At 38.7% G+C, this 25,666-nt stretch overlaps 1 protein-coding gene across 1 annotated transcript in view; it reads right to left on the bottom strand.

Moving 5' to 3' along the window:
* The window catches only part of VPS13D (vacuolar protein sorting 13 homolog D), a 196,941-nt gene that overhangs the window by 113,853 nt on the left and 57,422 nt on the right, over positions 1 to 25,666 (bottom strand). The window contains exons 37-46 of the mRNA XM_084651570.1: positions 20,475 to 20,564; positions 19,240 to 19,380; positions 17,539 to 17,658; positions 15,543 to 15,617; positions 11,400 to 11,505; positions 10,719 to 10,871; positions 9,918 to 10,053; positions 8,761 to 8,808; positions 3,194 to 3,344; positions 1,448 to 1,658 (exon numbers count right to left, since the gene is read on the bottom strand). Coding sequence (XP_084507696.1) covers positions 1,448 to 1,658; positions 3,194 to 3,344; positions 8,761 to 8,808; positions 9,918 to 10,053; positions 10,719 to 10,871; positions 11,400 to 11,505; positions 15,543 to 15,617; positions 17,539 to 17,658; positions 19,240 to 19,380; positions 20,475 to 20,564 — 1,231 coding nt within the window. The remainder of the gene's footprint in view (positions 1 to 1,447; positions 1,659 to 3,193; positions 3,345 to 8,760; positions 8,809 to 9,917; positions 10,054 to 10,718; positions 10,872 to 11,399; positions 11,506 to 15,542; positions 15,618 to 17,538; positions 17,659 to 19,239; positions 19,381 to 20,474; positions 20,565 to 25,666) is intronic.

The following is a 25,666-nucleotide window of genomic DNA, read 5'->3' on the forward strand; positions in this document are numbered from 1 at the left end:
CCACACATAATTATAGTAGAATCTTCCTTAATCTACAAAATGATTATCCTCACAAAAAAATCCCATTACACTTCTCAACACATACTTAATAGCAAAGTGGTCTCTAAACTACTAAACTTTTACTTTTACAAAATATATTACAGTACATTTACTGGTACGCTATGAAGTATTGATTATTTAAAACTAAATTATACTTGCCAAAATAAATTAAAATTACTCTGTATAATGCAACTGTATTTTTGTTTTTCTTGTCCCCCCTGCTCTAACCACTAGACAATACTGTCTTTTAGGATTTAAATTAGACAATCAAATGAGGAAGTAAAACAACAACACTTCTTCAGGTAACATGTTCTTTGGAGAGGTACTCACATCTTATAAAAATTGTTTAGCATCCTACAGTAATGACCTCAAAACAGTATATATTTTTAAAAAATCTGAACTATAAACCACTAGCTTTATGAAATGATAACTATTCACTAAGCAAAGGTCATTTCCCTCAACTATTTTTTAGGAATGTCATATATAAAGCCTCAAGAGACAAGGTGGGTGATGTAATATCTTTTAGTGGACCAACTTCTGATGATGAGAGAAGCTTTTGAGCCACACAGAGCTCTTCTTTAGGTCTGGGAAAGGCCAAACAAGTTGATGGCATCCCTATCTGTATCAAACTAAGGAATTATGAGATACCATGCAGTGTTCATTACGTGTTGACATTATGGGAATTAAAACAGAGAGCTTAATGTTTTGGACAACGCACTTGGACCATAAGTAACAATCCTGCACTGGCAGAAGGACAGACTAGGTAACCTAATTCCCATCTCTAATTTCTATTATTTGATTTTATTACATTAAAGGTTAATAGAGTGGTTGTTTTGTAATTTTACACTTTTGCTATATAGGTCAAGAACTGGTATAAGAACCATTTTGGTCGTATGACAGAAACTTTAAAAAGCCTCTAATGCTTTACTGTTTTCTGGTTCCTAAGAAGATTCTGTACCCTTCCGATGTCAGCAAAGAAGAAAGTGTCACAGACAAACTAATGTTAATTTTTGCTTCCTGCTCCTGTAGTGGCTGTTTATCAAAGGAAATTGGGAGAGTGATTTGTGGTTCCCTACCCTTCTACATCCAGCTACAGCTTATGGGATTGGGACGCTCTTCCATCTAGCCATGATGGCAGGGTCTATTTTCTATTTTTAAATACCCTGATGGATTTGACCTTATATCCCATCTAATCTTCCTTGTATAAATTACAGTATAGTCACACTTAAACATCTCGTATTATACATAAGGTGTCAAACAAAAACAACACTACAAAGGTTTTATCTCGGAACAATCTCTTTCCCATTCCACTTTAGCTTTTTCTAGTACTACTTACTTTCACATTAATTCACCTATCAATAACTGGTAAGTTATAGCAAAATATTTAGCCTTATAAAGTCTTAATTACCTGAAAAATCGGCTGTTTTCAGACTCCATCGAATGGCACTCTCGTTTGCTGCTACATACCTCTGCTGCCTTCTGAACATTAGTCCAATGAATGGGAGTCTTACAGAAAAAGACTCCCATTCCTTTTGGCCTGGCCTGCAATCGCCAAGATGTAAGGTGTAATGGAATAGCAAAGGAATCCCCTGGCATTACTGCTGGAAGCACTACCGGTTCTGCAACCAAATCACAAAGAAAACACATGCTTCAGGTTGCATCCTTTGGTCAAACTATGAATAATTTCTTCAGTTATAAACTCTGGACAACACATTTAATGAAAGAAGCAGTACATTTCCCATTAGACGTAGTTCATCCGGTCCAAATGCCAAGCTGTTGTTTAAAGTGCCCCTAATAGCGAGTCAAGAAAGTGCTGCTTATAGAACCAGAGGGCTGATTCCAGACAAATTGGGAATGGATTAAAAAAAAATTATCTGGAGTTCTAACTTTGTTTCTCTGGTTGCCTTAGTTAAAAGTACCATTTTAAGTGGGTGTGGAAAGAAAAGTTACTCATCTATTACTAGAGTTCAAGTAAATTGTCAAAATAGATACACAATCTTGAATTACGTCTGCACACAACGCCAAAGACCGAAACCCTCTGCCAAATTCTGACTGTTGGAGGACACAAGGACTTCATCTCATCTGTGGCATGTTCTAGACATAGACTCATAAGGAGATGTGGCCCTCTTTCATCCGCATCTCCTCCAATTCACCTAAGCAGCAAATTGAAACTCCCTTTGGTTCCTTCAGTTTAGCTTGTTGACCATTTCCCCCCTAGTTAGGGCTATCTTTTGTCAACGCAAGTAGTGTTGAAATCTGTAAGGTTCCCCCATCCTCCCACCGCCGCTCTTCTCCTCAGTCCCCTCACCCCCTCCAAGAAAAAACAAATTCAGGTGTTTTTCAGAACTGCAGTTCCAGGAATCAAACTTCATTGGGGTAATCAGTTCTTCTGCCATTGTGGTGGACACAAAAAGATAATTTGGGTTAAAAACTGTTCAAGAGTGTGGGTGCGACACCACTATATCCCAGTGCGTCAAATCTGCAATGAAATACTCCCAAGTACAGAATTCTCCCAAGTACAGAATTCACTTCTTTGCCAGTACTAGCGTTTTCCTTGCTCAGGTGAAAGGTGACTGTCACATAGCTGCAGTTAAAGAAAAAGAAGCAAGCCCTGTCTCATATGACACAAATATACTGTAAAGTCTTTCAAATGCACTTGTTAATAGAACTCGCAAGCTGTTTGTAAGACGATGAAAATCCTAGACGTTGGATAAAGAATCTATTGTAGAAAACAAGCTTATGTAATTTTGACTTAAGGCAAAGAAATAAAAGAAGTTTGACTCTTCTAAACTGAAGATAAGTAAACAAAGCACAATACTTTAAGCATTCCTTTCTTCTGCTTTGAAAGAAGCTGGGGACAGGAATGTCACACTAAACTTGACAATAGCCTAACACAAAATTCTTGTTGTTGCTTGAGATTTCGTACTTTATCCACAGGAAAAATCTCTACATAAGATTTTTTGGGAGGTCTTACTTGCTTTTATACTTTGAATCTTTTGATGGCATCTTCTAGACATTCATTTTTACTGGAGAATAGGACAAGAAAAATTTTGCAACAACCAAAAACTGGGGCCATCATAAATCGTTCTGCCAGATAAGGTTTTTCTCACTGATATGTAGCGGGGCAGCGTAGCGATAGCATTCTGAGACTTACTGTCAGGAGCGGAAGGGCTATCCAGCCTTAATTCCATTGGTGTTTCCAGCCTGTTTTTCACAATCAACGCAGACCGCACAGTAATCACCTTCCGAGCGCTACCTTCCATGGTAACTTCAAATACCACACGAACTGGAGGCAATGAAGAAAACTGCAAAGCCATTTTAAAAGTTTAGGTATCAGAAAATGCAATGATGATAAATAGCAAAGGAATGCCCAAACTTTGCAGTAACTGCAGCTTGCCAGTAACCCAAGGGCCACACCTAATTTACACATTTCATATATTTTTTAAAATACCCATAGTTTTGTCTTGTGCTTATATCACGTTTGATAAACATGAGCTCATAATTTGGGCTTCTCAACCTACAGGGAAAAAGGAATGAAAATAAAAACACAAGGAACCCACTAGAAAGGAAGAGCAGATTTGGCCTGCTATAATCATTGCTCTTTATGAACTGCAGCTCCCTATATATGGTAGCAAACAGGAAAATGGCTGCATCCTGGGCATTCCTGAGCTAGAATGTTAAGAGCATTGTTTATGCTAAAGATTTTTATTAGTATGTTTCATGGTTTCAAAAAATTTCAAAACAGCCTGCGATAAATCAAGGTTCTGTTCATTCTCATTTTCCTCAGTGCTTCCCACTCCTTTCACAGTCACTGCCCTTCTGTGTACACAGTCAGAAAAATATCCTCAGATAGCTAGATTAACAAATATTAAACACATACATACATACATACACACACACACAACGCATTATCACAAAATCCTTAGTGACATTATAAACTTTAAAACAATTCATTTTTCCCTTCACACTACAGAAACAGAAAAAATCCATACTGTATATGGACCCAAAGAAAAATTGCTACAGTAACTATTATTTTAAGAGACTGTGCCCAGAACATGCTGACAATGTTCTTGTATTTGAGAAAGAACGGACAGTCAGTCCAGGATTTTGAACTGCCAAAAACTTTATTAAAACAACGTAGAAAAAACAAATATAACACAATGAAATGTACATAGTTTTGCTGAAACTTGCCAGCAGCACATTCAGCAAGTCTAAGATCATAAGGAAAAACACAGAAGTATTTTGTTTTTTTAAACACAGCCCCAGTTCCGGGTACAAAGTTCACAAGATTTTAAATAAAACTAGACACCTCAACTAAACTCACCATCCAAGGAAAGCAACTCACAATACTAACCTTAGTTATGGAGTTAGCAATTTACTTGAGATTTTCTATTTCAAAATATTATGTCCTTAAAGAAGAATTCTAAAGATTTTGAAAAGAAGTATTAACTAATATAATCTTGCTATCATGTTATAGTATTTATTTATTTCTTAAAGTTTTGCTATTAAATATTTCTGGTGAACTCTGAACTCAGTTAAGGTGGAAGATAAATAGTTCTGCATTTAACCTTGTGCTCCCAGCGTTGCGGACGACAACAGCAGCAGGAGATGAGCAGCAGTGCCAAGATATCTTAGCTTCACCATTTAGGATTGTTGTTTTAAAATTGATTCCACAATAAACAAAAATTCTGGCAGGGAGAAACTAACACTTCTTTTTCCTGGAATTAGTGACTCTGTCCAAGAGTCATTCAATGATAGTGTTTGAGGAGACAGTACTCTTCTATCAAAAATAGAGTTTGTCATTCTGCTACTTGTGCAGATTGATTTTTGATAATCTGGCCAGTGTGGGTTTTTTACCAATGTTCCCTTCTATTGCAGGTAGCTCATATTACTACAATACTGAATACTTCTTGCAATATTTAAATCAAAGGTTTATGCAGTATAGGAGAAGCCTTACTCTTCCTTTCCTAAAATGCCATATTTTAAGCCCCACAGGATACAATCCTCAAAGGAATTAAAGACACGCTCCAAAACTCATTGTAAAGCAAGAGAGAATTTCCACTAATTTCAATGGGCTTTGGATTTTCTATTAAGGTAAATGTATCAACTAGAATTTCCATTCAGTTTGCTTATGCCTCAGTCTTCCAGCATACTTAATTGTGAGCACTAAATATATCAGTTTTTAAAGAGTTTTATGGTGTGAAGATGTGCCCAGAACCAGTGTCCTACTGAGACAGTAAGCTCGGTGGGTTAGGGACCTTTTTGTTATGTGTGCGCAGTACCTAGAACAATCCAAAGTTTAGGTGCTACCACAGTACAAAATAAATAAATAAATAAATAGGTCAGAGTTAGAGAAAGAGTAACGTGTCCTATATAGCAAGCAGCCTTTTCTTCTTATGCTTCCTTTGCATAGGGGCAAACATGTCGAGCAGTGCCAGCTTGTAAAAGATTTTCCTTTTTTAGTTTGGTGCAGATTAGAGTGTCAAAGTAGATGAGAACAGAGCTGAGACAACAAACTGCAATGGTTCCTAAAGCCTTTTCGTGATTAGTGGCAGTTCTGGACCAGCCTTCCAAGGGGAGCGGTGGGGCAAAAAGCCTGGCTTCAAGACTGAGCTTGATAAGTTTATGGAGGGGATGATATGAGACTGCGTACAATGGCATGTAGCTGATCTACGACTAGTAGCTGCAACTATCTTCAATGGCTGATGATGGGACACTAGATGGGGCGGGCTCAGAGTTACTACAGAGAATTCTTTCCCATGTGTCTAGCTGGTGAGTCTTGCACACCTGCTCAGGGTCTAACTGATTGCCATATTTGGGGTTGGGAAGGAATTTTCTCCCAGGTCAGATTGTCAGAGACCCTGGGAAGTTTTCGCCTTCCTCTGCCGCATGTGGCCCAGGTCACTTGCAAGTTTAAACTAGTGTAAATTGTGGATTCTCTGTAACATGAAGTCTTTAAATCATGATTTGAGGACTTCAGTAACATAGCCAGACGTTAGGGGTCTATTAAACGAGTGAGTAAGTGAGATTCTGTGGCCTGCAATGTGCAGAAGGCCAGACTAGATGATCATGATGGTCCCTTCTGACCTTAAACTCTATGAGTGGTCAGTTCTCAAAAAGATTATTAAAACATTCAGAAATTTAAATAAACTACCCACTTACCCATCCCTTCTACCTTTGCAGGTACCATATCAATGCCTATGAATCTATTCCAAGAAAACTCTACCAGATGCGCCCATTATTCTTTTTTCCTCTTAGCTGCTCTAAAAGTCTGCAGATCCTCTTCCATATTTAACAAAGTCAGTGCCAGAGCGAACTAGTTACAGTTCTGGACAGTAACATTTAACAAGTGCTCAGTCATCCTGCAAACTACTGTGGTCTTATTCTCCAAAACCCTTGCACCTTATGTAATTATTTACATCTGGGATAGAATGACTAGTGGTATTAAGTGTTAACATTCTGATTTGGTAGGATTTTATATTCACCTCATAAATGTGTAACTGATGACCCAAGGCAGCAGAGAGTGAGGTCTATGGTGTCTCCCTATTAAAGTGCACACCCTTAAGAAATAACATCTGGAGGATGAGGTAGCATTGAGCATAGTCAGAACAAAGCAGCAAACAAGAGGACACAGGGATATCTGCATTGAAAGAAAGGAGAATATTTCTGGGTCAAAAAGGAAAGTGAAAGAGGAAGAAGGCTGAAAGGAACAGGATCAACAGGATACGAAACCGGAATCAAAGAAGGGGAAAACCTAGACAAGAGCGCCAAACGAAGTCTGGACTCATTTCACATATACACAAAGGCGTATATTGCCTGGGTTTCTTGAGACCTGTTTGAAATATTGAAGTGATGTTCAAGATGCTCCCTAACCCACAAAAATGCTATTTTACTAACTTAGTGGACTCTGCCAACATGAAAAAGGATGTAAGTTAAAGTTATAAAAACAGCTATACACACTTGTGGAATGTGGGAGAGCTGATGTTGGTGACTCTCCATTTGAATGTTGAAGAACGATGAACAGCTTTGTTTGGTCTCCTGAATTATTACGAGATAACTATTATTGCTGTGCAGAACCCCTAATCCTTCAGAAATAGAATTATTTATAAATAATCTAGTGTGCAAACAGATTAGTTCCACCCAGCGTTGGATGAGATGACAGAGAAGTAGCAACGTTTAGTGCTCTTGCAAAATTAGTTTGAAATGAGGTAAGTCACAGAGAAGAGTAAGGGTCATTGGTGTTATGAAAGGTGTCCTGCAAGGAGGAAATAAGTTGTTATTCCTTTGTGATCTCTTATTTTTGAGGCAGAATGGAAAAAACCAACAACTTTCCTTGCAAAGGAAATAATGGAAGTAACCATACAATAGGTTCAAGGAAATAGGCGTGATTGAATCAGATATCAAATACATTGTACTCCTGGGGGAATTCTGTGTCACTGCATGCGCACAGAATTCATGTTCCCCCCAGACATCTTTGCTTCTCTGAAGAAAATGATGGGGAAGCAAAGGAAGCCGCAAGAGTGGTCATGTGCCAGAGCAGCCCGGGTGAGGGAGGGTGCTGCTCAGGCTAGCTGACTCTGCAGCTGGACACTGCCTCCTGGGTCCTAGTGCCGGTTTTCCTCCCCTTTTGTGTGTGTTGGGAGCCATCCTGTTTTCTGTACAATGGTGAGTGCCAGAGCTAACAGGGTGGAGTGTGGGAAGAGGCAGTGGGGAAGGGAAAGGGGATGGGATTGGACAAGGGGATGTGGGAGTGATGGGACAGGGGAAGAGAAGGGTAATGTGGGGGTGGGGGGGAAGCAGGATCCTTACATGCAGCATCCCCTCAACAATAGTTGCAGCTGGGGTACCCCTGTTAAGCAGACACATTGAACCCCTACCCTGATCAGCCCACCCCGCACCCAGACCCTCATCCCACTGAGATTCAAATCAGCTGCACCCATACCCTTAACTTACCAAGCCCCACTCCCCCAGCACCTGAACCCCACGCTGAGCCCTTCACTCTCAGACCCCCCTGCCGAGCCCCATCCTTCCACACACAGATGACACCCCCCCACAAGTCCTAACCAACTTCACTGCCCCCCCACCCGAGTCCCATTTCCACTGCACCCAGAACCTCCCCCCGAAACGAGCATCTATGCATCCAGATCCCCCTGCACCTGGACCCCTCACTGAGTACCCTGCACCCAAACTGCCCTACACAGAACCCTCTCATCCCATACTTGGATCCCCCCACACTAAGTCCCTCCATACTTGGATCCTGCTGGTCTGAGCCTACCTGCCATCATCTGGTTCAGAGGGGCAAGGCCCCGGGTGTTTCTGGGGCAAGCTCGGCCCTTGCGCTGTGTCAGGGTTGGGTGCAGCCTCACCACAAATCCCTGTCCCCGGGGAAGAATGGGGGTGGGACGGTGGGCTGCAGGGTGATCTCCCACCTCCATGCAGCCAGTGGCCTTTGCTCCCCATTGCCATGCTGGGCCTCCACATTTATTTACTGACAAATAAAATGTGCAGAATTTTAAAATATTGTGCGCAGAATTTTTTTTTTTTTTGGAATTCCCTCAGGAGTAACACTGTGACTTCCATAATCAGATCATCATCATTGCATGGGTACAATTTGTACCAAGTCTGTCAAACTGTTTGTAAAGAGAGAATAACAATCACTCCACTCATAGAATTATTCTACTTTAACACAGGTCTAAAGGAACAATGAAAAAATGTACTCACATAGACGTGGGGATGTATTATATTTGTTCTGCTGATAGGGCTACCAACCTAGACAAGAATAAAGTAAAATTTACCAATCAGAGCACATTGTAAACTGCTAATGTCCCTTCTAAAGTACCTCATTGCTTTGTGAGAAGCAAAGCTAAACTATAGTCAATAGTCTTCCTGATGCTCTCCATGGCTCTGGAGAGGGGTCAGGAAGATTAGTTCCAAAAAGTAAAATGTGATTGTTTCCTGTAGTTTGTAGTTCTGTCGTTTTGTAACAAAGAAGAAAGGGGAGTTACCGGAAAATGTGTCAGTATTAGAGATATATGCAGAGTAATTTCTACCACAGAGTAGGGAACCACATCATCTTCCTGACATAAGCAAAAATAGATCTTAAAATATATATGGCAAGGAAATTGAGATACTATGCTTGCTAGAATATGCAACTGTCAGGACTACTGAAAATATTTAACGTTCCTCCACCCCCAAAACCCCTGCTGAATAGTGATTTGCCCTTTGAATAATTTTGTAAATTTAGAGCCAAGTCCTGCCTAACGCCAAGAGACCAACAACTTTTAATTTCCCTAGGGGTGCTGCAACTTGCAGCCTGGAGACCTTCAGTTTCATTATCTACTCCTTACGCCTAGAGGCTTGCTTTGTCGTTAGGCCCCACCATGAATGCAAGCCTGTGGGCTGGCCCAATTAAATTTTTTCATTCACAAAACAGATTTTTGCAAAGCACCACCACCCCAGAATTATACAAAACTGTCAATATAGTTTATTTTCAATTAATTAACCACGGAAGGCAGACCTAATAAGCCTGAAATAGAGGACTAGGACATAGAAACAATGTTGGTGGGATGCAGAATTTTAATCAATGGATCCGTGACACCTTTACTAATGCAATTATTTCTGTCATTCTAAGCTCCGATTCTCTGTTGAGCACAGACTAACTTTGAAGACTACAGAATGTATGTTATTTTTGCAATGTGTAATACTGTCAGCTGGTAACTGACCCAAGATCACTAAAGACTCATTTTGAGCTGACTGAAGAGAAAGAAGATTGTATCAGTGAACAGTCACTGCTTTAGAAATAAAATTCTGAAGAAAAGACTACCCAAGTAAACTCTGTAAAAAGATATAATTGAAATATACTCAGAATCAGAACTTACAGTAGAAGATGATGTGTTCTTGTCAGGTGCTGCATATCGGAAAAAGGTTCCAACTTTGTCTACCGACACTGGACTGACTTGTTCCCATCCACTTACTCTCACTTGCAGCTGATGAATTCTTAGATCATGTGTGTGCCTGTCAGTTCAGTTAAAGTCAAATTATCATTAAGGCATCATCTCACAAAGGAAAACCAAGACAATAATTAGAACCAATATATGTTTGGATTTATCTGTTGTTTTAAGAGAAGATTAATTCTTGACTATTCAAATGTAAAAAGACAGTTTTCTATTCCAAGGATTTAAAAATGTGCTTTTAATTTAAGAGCCAATTATCCAATGTCAGCTGATACAAACTACACAAATAAAACTATAGCCCATATACAGTACATGCAAAACAAAAAATAAACTTGTTAAATATTTGTTAGTATCCTCTGATTTTAAATTCAACTGCTAACCAACATATATTCTTCAGAGTGCACAGACACTCAGTCAAACAAACTGACAATTTTTTTCCCCACAAATTTCTCTAGAAATACAGGAAACTCCACTTTTACAAAATTAAAATGAGAAAAACCATTCATACACAACTCCCACTGACATCCACGCTTGTCTAATGGCAGAATTTAGCCACAGATGATATATATTTTCAAGTATGTAAAAACCAAGGAAAGATTAAAAAATGTCCAAATATTTAAAAAAAAAAAAGTCTACTGGACAGCATTCCAAAAAGTATGTTCCCATGAATGTGTATATAAATGTGTGAATAAATTCCAAAGGAAAACTGATGGTTTTCTCCTTCACCTGTGTCTTAGTTTCCCTCTGGCTTCAAATTCGAATGGAATCTCCTCACTAGTGAGAACTTCTCGCCACTCACTGACATTGGGTGCATCATCAAGAAATGTTCCATTTTCCTCAGGAACAACACCCGGACTCCCACTATGAGATAGCGCTGCACTGTAATCAGAATCACACCAGACTAAGACTTCTATGGTATAAGTTAAGTTGTTGTTCTTAATTTGTACATATTCCTCAACAAAAAGGCAACTTAGCATCACAATATGGTAAAACCTGTCTTATGAGAGAAAACTAAGGGCTCTGCCAAATAAATAAATAAATAAATAAAAAGAATTGTCTCATGGAGATGGTCTTTAAAAGGTTTAAAAAGAAAATCAAACATTGTACTGGCAACCTTGAGAATGCTTCAAAGTGATTAAAGGGTCATCAGGATTAGAGATTTTAGCTTTTGTTAAAAAAATTTAGATCCAATATGAATGAAAGTTTTTTTTTAAAAAAAAATTTATTGCAAATGTCACTATGTTTCCTCTTGGCTTTATTTTAAAAAATTTTGAATTAAAAAAAAAAAAAATAGTTGCCAGGAAGGGCAAGATACATCAATAGAAAACAAATCTACTTTCCCACAGCACCTGCATCACAGAAAGGCATGACAAATATTATTAGAATGACACCGTAACAGTTCTTTACCGGGTAGGAGTAGTAGTTAGGGTAGCAAACCATAGAGTGCATCCGGTGTGATTCCGCAACGCAAATGGTACAAAGGGCTGTCTGCGTTTTGGGGTCTTCATTTCAGCTATAAAAGAATAAAAGAGGGCTTTATTAAATGTATCTCACAGAAACATGTTAGGTACTGACACAACTTGGTGGAGATGCCACAGTTATAATAAATCAAAGTCTAGAGAACCAACCCTGGCACAAAGTGAAAGAGAAAAAAAATAGAAATATATAGCATAAGAGAGATATAAAAGCATTTTTACACACACCCCCACACCCACCCCTCCACTCCCTTGTGTCAAACTGTCAGCACTGGAAACTGAAGTCCTATATTCACAGCACAGGTATACAGTGAGCAAAGGAAGCTTTCCCCACACGGTCTCACCAATCTGCACCAACCCCATATCAGAGGCTCTCCCTTTAGGAATCAAAAGTCAGTTCATTCACCACATTCATTCATTCTTTTGGTGCCTCTACCACGACTGTCAAACAAGTATCTCCACAGTGGCGGTGATTATTATGTTGACAGCTGACCAACTAGGAACTGGACTGAGATCACCAACACATTTCATATATGGCCAAACACTCATGAGATGGTAACCACATACAGTTACTACTAACCTGGGTTGGATTTAAGCCATCAACTAAAGAAGAAAAGCTCTGCATTACTCACTACAGACCACTGAGCCATCCAGGACCCTCTTAAAAGTTATTTTTTAATCATTAACAATGACAGCAAGACAGAAATATGTTGTCTGCACAACTTAAGGTCATTTTAGATCATAAAGTAAACAAATACAAACTCAACTTGAATGTGTCCAAAGAAAAAAAAAGGAACTGTTAAAATGTAGAACTGAAGGCTACAAAAACATTAAATAATGAACTTCATCTATCATATTTGACCTTTTTCATGTAATAAAGAGTGTGTATGTTATGAATGTTTTATTAACAAGAGCAGATTCTACCCTGCTATTTTCTATTACATTGCATTCTGTCAGTTAAGGCTATTGTCATAACAGGATATTGGTTCTGACTGACAAAAACAAAATAGTCAACTTCAAAGATTTTTTTATTTTTTTAAATAAAGTGGGGGCTCACTAGATTTAATCATTAGGAAAACATCACTAGAACAAAATGGTTTTCAAAAATATAAAGGAATGAAGCCTAACATATTGCTCAGCATACATTTTTCTAAAATGTGAAAGTCAGAAAAAGAGCCCAATATTTTAACTATTGCCTTTCTGTGCCCTCCAGCGGTGAATGGATTCATGAAAAGGCGGCATAGAAATTAAATATTATAATAGACAATCATTTATCTATTTTCAAATACAAATTATTGTTTCTAATGGTTAATCGTTGCCTTTACTTTAAGATGAAAATCCATATAAATACAGGTACTTCCATAATTCAGTATTTCTCATATTCTGAGGACTTATTCTCCCACCACAACATACAGGCAGTAGTTACTGAGTTCAGCAGGAGTTATTTGTATCCTGAAGCAGGTCTCTAGTTTTCTGTACCTACTGGGGCAGATCCTCAGCGGGTGTAACTTGTCATAGCTCCTAATGAAGCTACCAACAGTAAAAACTGTACAACAGTCTAGGTCTAAAAAATATAATACAGCACCTTAATATGTCTTTCTTCATACACATACCCACAAGTTCCAAAACAGTCCATTCTTTAATATGTTACTGAACATCAGATTCAACTTTATTCCGAACAGTGAATGAAAAAGGATATCTATATTCTTAACAAGTTTTGTTATGACTTAATGGTGACTCCACAGAAATTGATGGCAAAATTTCTAGTACTTTCAAAGACAGGAAGATCAAGTTCTTCCAGATCAAAATTTTGTCTTCTGCCAATCACAGATTCGCAATCATCTTTCGACAATGGGCTAGATTTAGTAAAATACTGTATAGCTGCCTCCAGTTATATAGGATTACAGAGCAGAAGAAAAACTTTTAATCCGGCACTTAATCAGTTGTTGATTTATATTTTCAAGAGCAATTACAAAACAAATTTTTGGATTGTGTCAATTTTATGGTATGATGATTTTCAAAATAAAACATGCTGTACGGATTGCAACTTCTCAAACTGCTGATTTAAAATATAAGAAATGGGAAATAAGGATTTTTTTGTACAAGTTATTTTCTTTTGTTTCAACTCTCATTAAAATCGATTGTAAAAGTGTAAAATACAGTAATTTAGCCTTACAGTAATCAAATTTTCTATGAACACAGAAGTTCTTATTAGGCAAGGTTTTTACTTTTACATTCAATCATAGAATATCAGGGTTGGAAGGGACCTCAGGAGGTCATCTAGTCCAACCCCCTGCTCAAAGCAGGATCAATCCCCAACTAAATCATCCCAGCCAGGGCTTTGTCAAGCATGACCTTAAAAATATCTAAGGAAGGAGATTCCACCACCTCCCTAGGCAACGCATTCCAGTGTTTCACCACCCTCCTGGTGAAAAAGTTTTTCCTATATCCAACCAAAACCTCCCGCACTGCAACTTGAGACCATTACTCCTCGTTCTGTCATCTGCTACCACTGAGAACAGTCTAGAGTCATCCTCTTTGGAACCCCCTTTCAGGTAGTGAAAGCAGCTATCAAATCCCCCCTCATTCTCCTCTTCTGCAGACTAAACAATCCCAGTTCCCTCAGCCTCTCCTCATAAGTCATGTGTTCCAGTCCCCTAATAATTTTTGTTGCCCTCCGCTGGACTCTTTCCAATTTTTCCACATCCTTCTTGTAGTGTGGGGCCCAAAACTAGACACAGTACTCCAGATGAGGCCTCACCAATGTCAAATGGGGGGAACGATCACGTCCCTTGATCTGCTGGCAATGCCCCTACTTATACACCCCAAAATGCCATTGGCCTTCTTGGCAACAAGAGCACATTGTTGACTCATATCCAGCTTCTCGTCCACTGCAACCCCTAGGTCCTTCTCTGCAGAACTGCTGCATAGCCATTCGGTCCCTAGTCTGTAGCAGTGCATGGGATTCTTCCGTCTAAGTGCAGGACTCTGCACTTGTCCTTGTTGAACCTCATCAGATTTCTTTTGGCCCAATCCTCCCATTTGTCTAGGGCCCTCTGTATCCTATCCCTACCCTCCAGCGTATCCACCTCTCCTCCCAGTTTAGTGTCATCTGCAAACTTGCTGAGGGTGCAATCCACACCATCCTCTAGATCATTAATGAAGACATTGAACAAAACCAGCCATACAATATACAGTATACAATATACTGATTGTATCTGTGTGCATATCATTTTAGTACAAAAACTCATTAAAGGGTATAAGCAAACTACCCGACTTCTCAAAAAATTAAATCCCCATATAGCTCTTATATTTTAAGCTTGTTTTTGATTCTATGAATTATCTGTGCACCAAAAGTAAAACATTTATGAAGTGCGATATAAAGAGACTTCAAATGTAGTTTTATTTCAGGCTTTTTCCCCAACCATTTGTTAACCTTTTTACATGGGAAATGACGTACGTCAAACTTATTTACTTTTCCATAATGACTCAAATTGAAAATAACCTGTTATTTTAAATAGGAAAACTTTGTCAAAAAGACAGTAGAAGTTAAACATATAGCACATAAATTAATATTTCATTTATTAAAAATGTTTTACTTTCTGATGTTCATTGAAAACAGATAAATATGCTTTTCAAATCATCCAATTTTTAATAATCTGTTGAATACTCCTGCTGTAATCAGTGTATTAGATCTTGGCATTTAAGTATTTACAGCACTTTATCTATACACTGAGGAATTTCTACCAAACTTCAACCCTATTGCCTAGGAAATCGACTCAGAGCAGGATATGATTCCGCTTTCATTCCCTCGAGGAGATAGCTTTCCTAGATAGGACTAGCTGCTCCACTTCCTTCCCTGCTGACAGATCCAGAAATATAAGAAATGGGAAATGCTGGGGTAGACAGGGTGCACGACAGGAATGAACAACTCATATGTATGGCATGTTAGCTTTTATATATAGGGGAATTAGAGGCTTGATTTATAGGCAGGTCACTTATACAGTGCAGTATTTGTTGTACAAGACATTTCTTTGAAAAAGCAAAGCATCTCTCTCTCTCTGAAGTACAGTACCTCTAGTATAGATCTGATGTTCTAGATTAGTCAGACTGGCTGTACTCCTAGTTCTAAGGTAGACAAGGGGAAGGCCTGGCAGACAGGAAAGACAAAGTTAGCAGGTAAGGAAAAATGCAGATATACAGGCAGATGCTTCTCTAGTATGTATACAAGAATAAGGAAAGTTACACAGACTGTTGGCATCATGCAATCAGTAAATGGGCACTATCCATTTTCTAGTGCTTAACTACAATTTGAGAATTTCTACTTCTTCTGGAAAAAAGTTCCAACCACCACATAGGGGAGAAGGGCAAGTCAAGAACTCCCACATGCAATGCTCTCTTAGAATTAAGATGAACATTCAAAGCAAAATGTTTAGCCAGGTTTAAGAGAGTTTCATTCAGAAATTCAGTTGTTAAACTGGTTAACCTTAATATCTCCTGGTTGATGTGAGAGACATGGATTTAAATCAGGGAAAGCTTCAATGTTTATTTCTCAACTGCTTTAAAAACCCAAAAAACAGATTATGAGGATCATATTTGCTCTTTGATGGGGATATTTTATTATTCATGTTCAATGCATATTGTTAAGTAAAACTAATACAGTCAGGCCAAATTACAGTTAGTGTAACAACACTGTAAACCCTGCTGGAATATTAAATTAATTGGCTCTTCATGCTGGGAAGACCATTGCTATTACAGTTTCACTGTGAAAGCTGACACTGATACAGAAAAAGTCTCAGGATTAAATTTGCTACAATACCAAGAAAAAAACATCAGTAAATCAAAAGAGGCATGTATTTCCTTTATTATACCAGGAGAGGTATTGTTTTGAAAAGTCATGTTTCTGCAGGAGCTGACTGTGCAGCAATCAAGTGGCATTTGGATTGCCAAACTAACCATTTGCCTTGCAACTCAGAGAACTGACATTGTCCAAGGATTTCAGAACTTCCTGAAACTTTATCATCTGTTCACTGAGGAGGGGAAACTTATCTTCTGTATTCTTGGCAAAAAATACCTCATAGGCAGGGCTTTGGAGCAGAGCTGCTCCGGAGCGGTGGAGCTGCAGGTTTTTGCCTGGAGCTGGACCAGAGCTGGAGCACAGCTCCAAAGCCCTGCTCATAGGTGAATTACTGCAGCCCAGTGAGAGTGGGACAGACCAGCGTTTTTCTTTTTAAAATTGACTCCTGAAAGAATCTCAGAATCCTATGGAAGAGGAGCCAAAAAAATACAAAAATTGATGCTTTTTGTTGTTTCTTCTTATTTCCCTGTTCTCTCTTTTTTAGCTGTAAAAACCAAACAAACAGAGTAACTTTGCGCATCAGGAGGAGAGAAATTTTAGGTGTAGAGCGTTTTTATTTGGCAATGAAATGTTTACTGAATGGAGGAGACATTTCTGAAGCTCTCGCTGGAAATGTGGAGTCAAGACAATACCGGAATTCTCCAAAGAAACTAGAAAAACTGCTAAGACTCATAGAACTTCAGAAAGATCACAATAAGTCATGTGACAACTAGAAGCGAGTCAGTTGTCCAGCAAAGAGTTCTCCAGTTCTCAAAGGCCTTAGAGAAATAAGCCTTGGTACAAAGAAGACTGGAATGATCTTATTTTGGAGATCATTAACACTACCCCATAGCAAGCAAAAGAGCACTGAGCAACATTAGGCACAAAACCTCCCCAGAGTTGAACGTACTGCTACTGTTATACTCAGCTTATTTGTTCTTTTATATAGTAATGTTATTAGATAGTTTTCCATTCACTGAGAGCATCTGACAGATATATGGGTGTAAAATTAGTAGAGCATATTCTTAATTCAAAGCCAAGCAGCCTAAAACAGAAAATGCTCTTATAGGGATTATTGCAGTACAACAAAAACTAATTTCTTCTTGTCCTGAATTCGTTAAAATGCACTGTGTATTGATAAATACCAAATTTTGAGCTTGTAGTGTTATGAGTGAAATGGTTGCATATGTCAGGATATCCATATAGAGAAATACATGATGAAGGAATGTCATACTCTGTCCGAAGGATGGTGGGTCCACAGAAGATCCCATCCAATCTTCTGATTTGACTGTGTCCACTTTCTCCTGTTTACAGTAATCTGCCATCCATGACTGCTTGGTACTCCTGTACTGTTCTAGAGGGATATAAATAAAAAGATCATAAGAATAAGGACAAATGTTAAATGTCTGTTGAGATGACAGTTGAACAAAGTACCAGCTAACTAAATGAAATGTATGTTAAAGTCATAGGACTAAAATTACTCTTCCATACTGAAGTGACTAATAATTTATCTCAACATTATTTTAGCTGCTAGTTGCAATAGGCCACTTTTATAGGTTAATTTCAAGCCACAGCTCACAAAATCACAGCAGGTTTCAGAGTAACAGCCGTGTTAGTCTGTATTCGCAAAAAGAAAAGGAGTACTTGTGGCACCTTAGAGACTAACCAATTTATTTGAGCATGAGCTTTCGTGAGCTGTAGCTCACGAAAGCTCATGCTCAAATAAATTGGTTAGTCTCTAAGGTGCCACAAGTACTCCTTTTCTTTTTGCAAAATCACAGCAGTCTGCTCAAAACAACCAACTTCAGCTACACTCATGTACTGAGCTTACCTATGTTATCTTCCTATGACTGTTGTTGTGATACTTTGATAATGTTCATTTTCTTAAAATGTTCTTGGGGGGTAATATCACAATTTAAAAGGGGAAATTCATCTTATTTACTAGATCAGCTTCAGGCACAGTTTGTAATGGTTTTGAAAGGACTCTTTCATATTATATAAACATGCATAGGGAAGAATAATCAAAGTAACATTAATCATACCAGTTTGCTGGCACTCACAAATTTTAATAGAGTGCCCAGCAAAAATAAAAAGTGTGGACTAAGATGATTCCACTCCCCCGGACCCCCATGTTGGCTCCCTCTGATCTGCCTGCACCACTTGGAGCAGGACAATTTAAGAAATACTTGAATTCCTGCGGTGGTATTTGAAGGAGACAATAAGCCTTCTTTCTCATTGCGATCAAGCCTAGAGTAAACCAAAGTTCCTTAGCTGGCTCATTAAACTCATGAATAAGGCAGCTAAATGCAAACTGTTGATGTTTTGTTCTTTATAGTTTACTCTTGTACTGTTGTACCATGGATATCTGGAACCTCGATCAGAACAGGAAATGTGTATAGTAGCCACCTCTCCACTATCGATGCAGAAAAAAACTAAGGCAAACATTCTGTTTAGCTACGAGAACTCATATCTCAAGGGTCAGGTGACGGTGAAACAGGGCATTTTTTATTACTTCGGCCAGGAGTCACTGTGAGATTTTAAAGTGGAATCAAAAGCGAGAGCTTCATGACTCAGTCTTCTCATAAGAATATCGACACATATCATTACTGGACTAAATGAGCAGTCATTTTATATCAGCTTGCTGAAAACTGATAAACATACTAAAATATTTTTAAATTCTTGAAATGTGGGACGTTTTTAATGAAAGCCTGCTTTTCATTAAATATAAATTACTGCTAGGGTATGAATTTTTACCAACTCTGATAAAACATAGAATGTCTGAATCAGCACTTGCCTACAACAACAATCTGAAGAATCTAAAGAAACTTATACTAAGGCTTATGTCAGAGGACACTGATGGGACTCAGTTAGCAATATCTAATGTCAGTATCGTGTGCTATATTGGATAATATTCTACGAGTGTTCTCATACACACCAGTTAACACAGAGGTAATATTGATATCCAGACGATGTTTAGCCTTTGCTTCCAGCTTCAGACGAGAAGGGTGGAGGCGGCTGGCTGCCTGTTGTTGCCAAGATACTGAGCATGGCCATGGCTCAATAAATGGCTCCCAGCCTGAGAGAACACAAGAAATGTTACCTCCATTAGACAGACATCTTAAGTTCATGTTGGAAAGCTGTTTACATATGTAAGTGTCCAGTAAAGACAAACCTTGGTGAAAAGGCCTCCTACTTTCAAACACTGTTCCAGATGAACTTTTATATTCAACAGTCGAGGAAATTTCCAGACTGTATGAAGTTGTTCAAATAGGAACCATGACAAATATACCCTGATATTCTTATCTAGTCATGACAGGTCCTAGAAGAAACTATAGCCTCGAATGAATACTAATTAGTGGTATGACTGAATACCAAATGCTCCCGTGTATAAATAAGCAGAATTTCACAGAATTGCAGAAAATTTGGCTGTGAATTGATGTCTACTACATGATATCATGAAACAAGAGGATATGAAATACATCCCAAAACCAGTAAACAAATTACTCATTCTGTCTAGCTAGTGTAGCTAATTACTTCATCATTGACAGATTATTTCTGAAGATTTCTTCATTGTTAACATTTAATAAGTCTGGAGTTTTTTTTATATAAATTGTAGGAACATTGTAAACTAGCAAAAATTGAGTTGTTCCTCCCTCGCTTAGTGGTTGATTTATACCCTGAGCCATGAGAGTTTGTACCCTTAAAAAAAAAAATCTTATCTAAAGTAATTGTGATGTTCTCATTGTCCATATAAAATGTCTAATCCTATTTGCCATTTATCAGCTCTAAATATGTTGGATTTAAAATTTAATTGGATATCTTCTTTACAGTTCTTGTATAAGAAAGGTTAAGTAGGCTGGAACAAGAGAATAAAATACCAAAAAGGAAAGGGAGTATAAAATAACAAGAAATAAATTTATTTAGGATGTAATTAATAATACATGTAAGGATTTTTAAAATATATTTGATTTTAATGTTGACAGTGTCTCTATAAATTTGTTTTTCATCATGGTGTATAAGGAAACCCTTTTCTTCCATTTGCAGACAACTTGCTGACACAGCAGCCCTCCCGACCCCTTATGTAAAATTTATGTTGAGTGAACTCCAGACTGCTAAAGCATGCAAGACTGCTTTCCAACTCCTACAACAACGTACGCATTTTATATTTACCCGAAAGCTCACGGTTATAATAATCTCCAGAGAGCGTAAAATGAGCATAGCCTTCAGGACTGGCTCTCACATGTTGGAGAACATTCAAACCTGTAATGAAAGTAAACATTGTACTAATACAGGAAAAATACGACTGAGTCCTTAATTTAAAGTTGCCTTAAGCAATGAAGAATTTTATAAAAAATACCGAACAGTACAAAGCAACACGCTTAGATTCATAGATATTTAGGTCAGAAGGGACCATTATGATCATCTAGTCTGACCTCCTGCACAATGCAGGCCACAGAATTTCACCCACCACTCCTAAAAAAGACCTCACACCTATATCTGTGCTATTGAAGTCCTCAAATTGTAGTTTGAAGACCTCAAGGAGCAGAGAATCCTCCAGCAAGTGACCCGTGCCCCATGCTACAGAGGAAGGCGAAAAACCTCCAGGGCCTTCCAATCTGCCCTGGAGGAAAATTCCTTCCCGACCCCAAATATGGCGATCAGCTAAACCCTGAGCATATGGGCAAGATTCATCAGCCAGATACTACAGAAAATTCTTTCCCGGGTAACTTGGATCTTACCCCATCTAAAAACCCATCACAGGCCATTGGGCCTATTTACCATGAATATTTAATTACCAAAACCATGTTATCCCATCATACCATCTCCTCCATAAACTTATCGAGTTTAATCTTAAAGCAAGATAGATCTTTTGCCCCCACTACTTCCCTCGGAAGGCTATTCCAAAACTTCACTCCTCTGATGGTTAGAAACCTTCGTCTAATTTCTAATCTAAATTTCCTAGTGGCCAGTTTATATCCATTTGTTCTTGTGTCCACATTGGTATTGAGTTTAAATAATTCCTCTCCCTCTCTGGTATTTATCCCTCTGATATATTTATAGAGAGCAATCATATCTCCCCTCAACCTTCTTTTAGTTAGGCTAAACAAGCCAAGCTCCCTGAGTCTCCTTTCATAAGACAAATTTTCCATTCCTCGGATCATCCTAGTAGCCCTTCTCTGTACCTGTTCCAGTTTGAATTCATCCTTCTTAAACATGGGAGACCAGAACTGCACACAGTATTCCAGGTGAGGTCTCACCAGTGCCTTATATAACGGTACTAAAACCTCCTTATCCCTACTGGAAATACCTCTCCTGATGCATCCCAAGACGACATTAGCTTTTTTCACAGCCATATCACATTGGCAGCTCATAGTCAACCTATGATCAACCAATACTCCAAGGTCCTTTTCCTCCTCCGTTACTTCTAGTTGATGCGTCCCTAGCTTATAACTAAAATTCTTGTTATTAATCCCTAAATGCATGACCTTACACTTCTCACTATTAAATTTCATCCTATTCCTATTACTCCAGTTTACAAGGTCATCCAGATCCTCCTGTAGGGTATCCCTGTCCTTCTCTAAATTAGCAATACCTCCCAGCTTTGTATCATCTGCAAACTTTATTAGCACACTCCCACTTTTTGTGCCCAGGTCAGTAATAAAAAGATTAAATAAGATTGGTCCCAAAACTGATCCTTGAGGAACTCCACTGGTAACCTCCCTCCAACTTGACAGTTCACCTTTCAGTAGAACCCGTTGTAGTCTCCCCTTTAACCAATTCCCTATCCACCTTTCAATTTTCCTATTGATGCCCATCTTATCCAATTTAACTAATAATTCCCCATGTGGCACAGTATCAAACGCCTTACTAAAATCTAAATAAATTAGATCCACTGCGTTTCCTTTATCTAAAAAATCTGTTACTCTCTCAAAGAAGGAAATCAGGTTGGTTTGGCACGATCTACCTTTTGTAAAACCATGTTGTATTTTGTCCCATTTACCATTGACTTCAATGTCCTTAACTACCTTCTCCTTCAAAATTTTTTCCAAGACCTTGCATACTACAGATGTCAAACTAACAGGCCTATAATTACTTGGATCACTTTTTTTCCCTTTCTTAAAAATAGGAACTATGTTAGCAATTCTCCAATCATATGGTACAACCCCTGAATTTACAGATTCATTAAAAATTCTTGCTAATGGGCTTGCAATTTCTTGTGCCAATTCTTTTAATATTCTTGGATGAAGATTATCTGGGCCCCCCGATTTAGCCCCATTAAGCTGTTTGAGTTTCGCTTCTACCTCAGATATGGTGATGTCTACCTCCATATCCTCATTCCCATTTATCATGCTACCATTATCCCTAAGATCCTCTTTAGTCTTATTAAAGACTGAGGCAAAGTATTTGTTTAGATATTGGGCCATGCCTAGATTATCCTTGACCTCCACTCCATCCTCAGTTTTTAGCGGTCCCACTTCTTCTTTCTTTGTTTTCTTCCTATTTATATGACTATAGAACCTTTTACTATTGGTTTTAATTCCCTTTGCAAGGTCCAACTCTACTTGACTTTTAGCCTGTCTCACTTTATCCCTACATATTCTGACCTCAATAAGGTAGCTTTCCTTACTGATCCCTCCCTTCTTCCACTCCCTATATGCTTTCTGCTTTTTCTTAATTACCTCTCTAAGATGCTTGCTCATCCAGCTTGGTCTACAACTCCTGCCTATGAATTTTTTCCCCTTTCTTGGGATGCAGGCTTCCGATAGCTTCTGCAGCTTTAATTTAAAATAATCCCAGGCCTCCTCTACCTTTAAACCCATAAATTCTTCAGTCCAATCCACTTCCCTAACTAATTTCCTTAATTTTTGAAAGTCAGCCCTTTTGAAATCAAAAACCCTAGTTGCAGATTTATTTTTGTTAATCCTTCCATTCAGTTTGAACTGAATTAGCTCATGATCACTTGAGCCAAGATTATCCCCTACAACCATTTCCTCTATGAGATCCTCATTACTCGCCAAGACCAAATCTAAAATGGCATCCCCTCTAGTCGGTTCAGCAACTACTTGTTGAAGGAATCCATCAGCTATCGCATCTAGGAAAATCTGAGCCCTATTATTATTACTAGCACTCATCCTCCAATGACAATTTTCTTTCAATCAATGTGATGTACAGATAATTAAGGTTTATAGCGTTATTGCACCCAAGGGCCCACATCAGGACAGGGGCCCTACTGTTCTATGTGCTGTACAAACCGAGGTGGACACAGTCCGAGCTACACAGTTTGTAAACTGCCTCTGATACTACTGCCTCCCGTCCCAATACCAGAACAAAACCCTCGTGATTGTCATAGTTTCTCAGATATATTTAATCTATTCTAACACAGCAGGCTGCTCCACTGAATCTCATTAAGAGACTCCTCAAATTTTCACAGATTGTTCAATCTGACGTAAAAAAAGTGCCAAAAACTACAAGGGTCACTTCTCCAAATATAATATGGCAGAAGGCACCAAAACAAAACCCACTACAGTACAGTCACACAGGTTCTGAATCAGTGTCAAACACCACAGCTATTTTTGAGGGCTTAACAGATGGTCCTCAGTCCTTGAGAACTAACAAGACTAGAAATAAATGCTGCATACAACTGGTAAACATTGAAAGTGCGCTGATTGGTAGCATTCCCAAATCGCCCAAAAAACAATCCTAGTTTTTAAAAAATAGCGAACATCTGATTACCATCTTTTTGCTTCACATTTCAACTAAACATGAAGTTAGCAGCTGGTATCTCGATAGCTATTAAAACTAAACACCATTACTAAATACTATCTGCAAGTATCTAGGAATACAAGATTTAATCAGTGTAAAGCATTCATCTCTATCTTTAGCAACCTGTGAGATAGTTGGTGCTGGAATCCTGTTGCAATTGAGGTGGGGAGAAAACAGCAAAACGGTAGTCAGCATGATAGCATTTCGAGGTCCAATACCTCATAAACGTCAAGAGCTAGTAAGAAACATTTCAAGAGACTAGTACAAATACTACCAGGACCAATAAACTTCCCAAGCTTTGTCCTGGAACAGCGATCAGAAAAAAAGTAAACGTTATGAGCACTGCGAGATAATCTGCCAGAAGACATAATTATAGGTTACTTTAATGGAGGAAATGTTCCTTTCTTTTCCTGTGTGTGATATCTATGCAAAAAAACACTTTGAGTCACTTTTGCCAGAGGTCAAGACAGACATTTATTTAGCTTCCTTCCTTAATAAAAAGCATAATTATCTACTTCTTAATGGAACACAGCCTCCCACAACCTTCAGTCAGATTTTATAGCCAAGGGTACACAGTAAAATAAAATGAAAAATATTAAGGATGCAAAAGAAAACTCCACACTTAAACCATTCGGATTTCTTTTGATAAAAGAAATGTAGGCTCTCTTTAATGAAAAAAAGAATCTATTCTACCACAAAGAAAGCATTTTGAAATCACAAGTCATAGACTAAAGCCAGAAGGGACACTGGGTCATCTAGTCTGATCCTCTCTATATCACAGGCCGCTACCACTACCCTCAAGAATCCGCACACTAAACCCAGCCACTGAAATTAGACCAAAGCATTGCAGCCCATAGCATACTATACTATTATTTGCACTGGCTCAGAATAGGACAGACCGATGGGCACCAGTGCCTGAGGCCACAGCAGCCATGGGAAAATGATTAAGTGAGATATATCCAGTTAATCCTGGCAAGTGACCAGCACCCCTATGCTGCAAAGTCAGGCATATATATAACCAGGTCATTGCCAATCTGACCTGGGGGAAAAATTCTTTCCCAACCCCACATACGGCGATCAGTTAGACCCTGAGAATATGAGCAAGAACCAGCGAGCCAAGAACCTGTCAGAGAAAACACTCAGTGCCATCTCAGAGTCCTGACCTACCCCATCCATTATCCCATCTCCAGCAATGGCCATCCCTGGTGCTTCAGAGGGACAGAAACTTACAAAAAAACCAGAATATATTGGGGGGAGGGGAATCCTATCCTGACATCTGCACGTGGTCAGCTGAAACCCTGAAGCATGAGCTTTTCGGAACATGTGACAAACTGGAAGCGAGCCCCAGGGCTCCTGAGCGCCCTGCCCCCTACCATTCATCACAAGTAACTCTGTCATACAATCCCACTCAAATTTATACAGCTCTTTCTTAAAACAAAATTAAGTTGATTAGCCCCACACAACTCCTATTGGCCTTAATTTATTCATGGCCAGTTTATCCCCATTTGTTCTTGTGCCAACATTGTCCTTCAACTTAAATAGCTCCTCACCATTCCTAGTATTTAATTACTCCCACGTATTTCTAGAGAACAATCACA

The sequence above is a fragment of the Lepidochelys olivacea genome (assembly GCF_965140295.1).
Source record: "Lepidochelys olivacea isolate rLepOli2 genome assembly, chromosome: 18".
Taxonomy (NCBI): domain Eukaryota; kingdom Metazoa; phylum Chordata; order Testudines; family Cheloniidae; genus Lepidochelys; species Lepidochelys olivacea.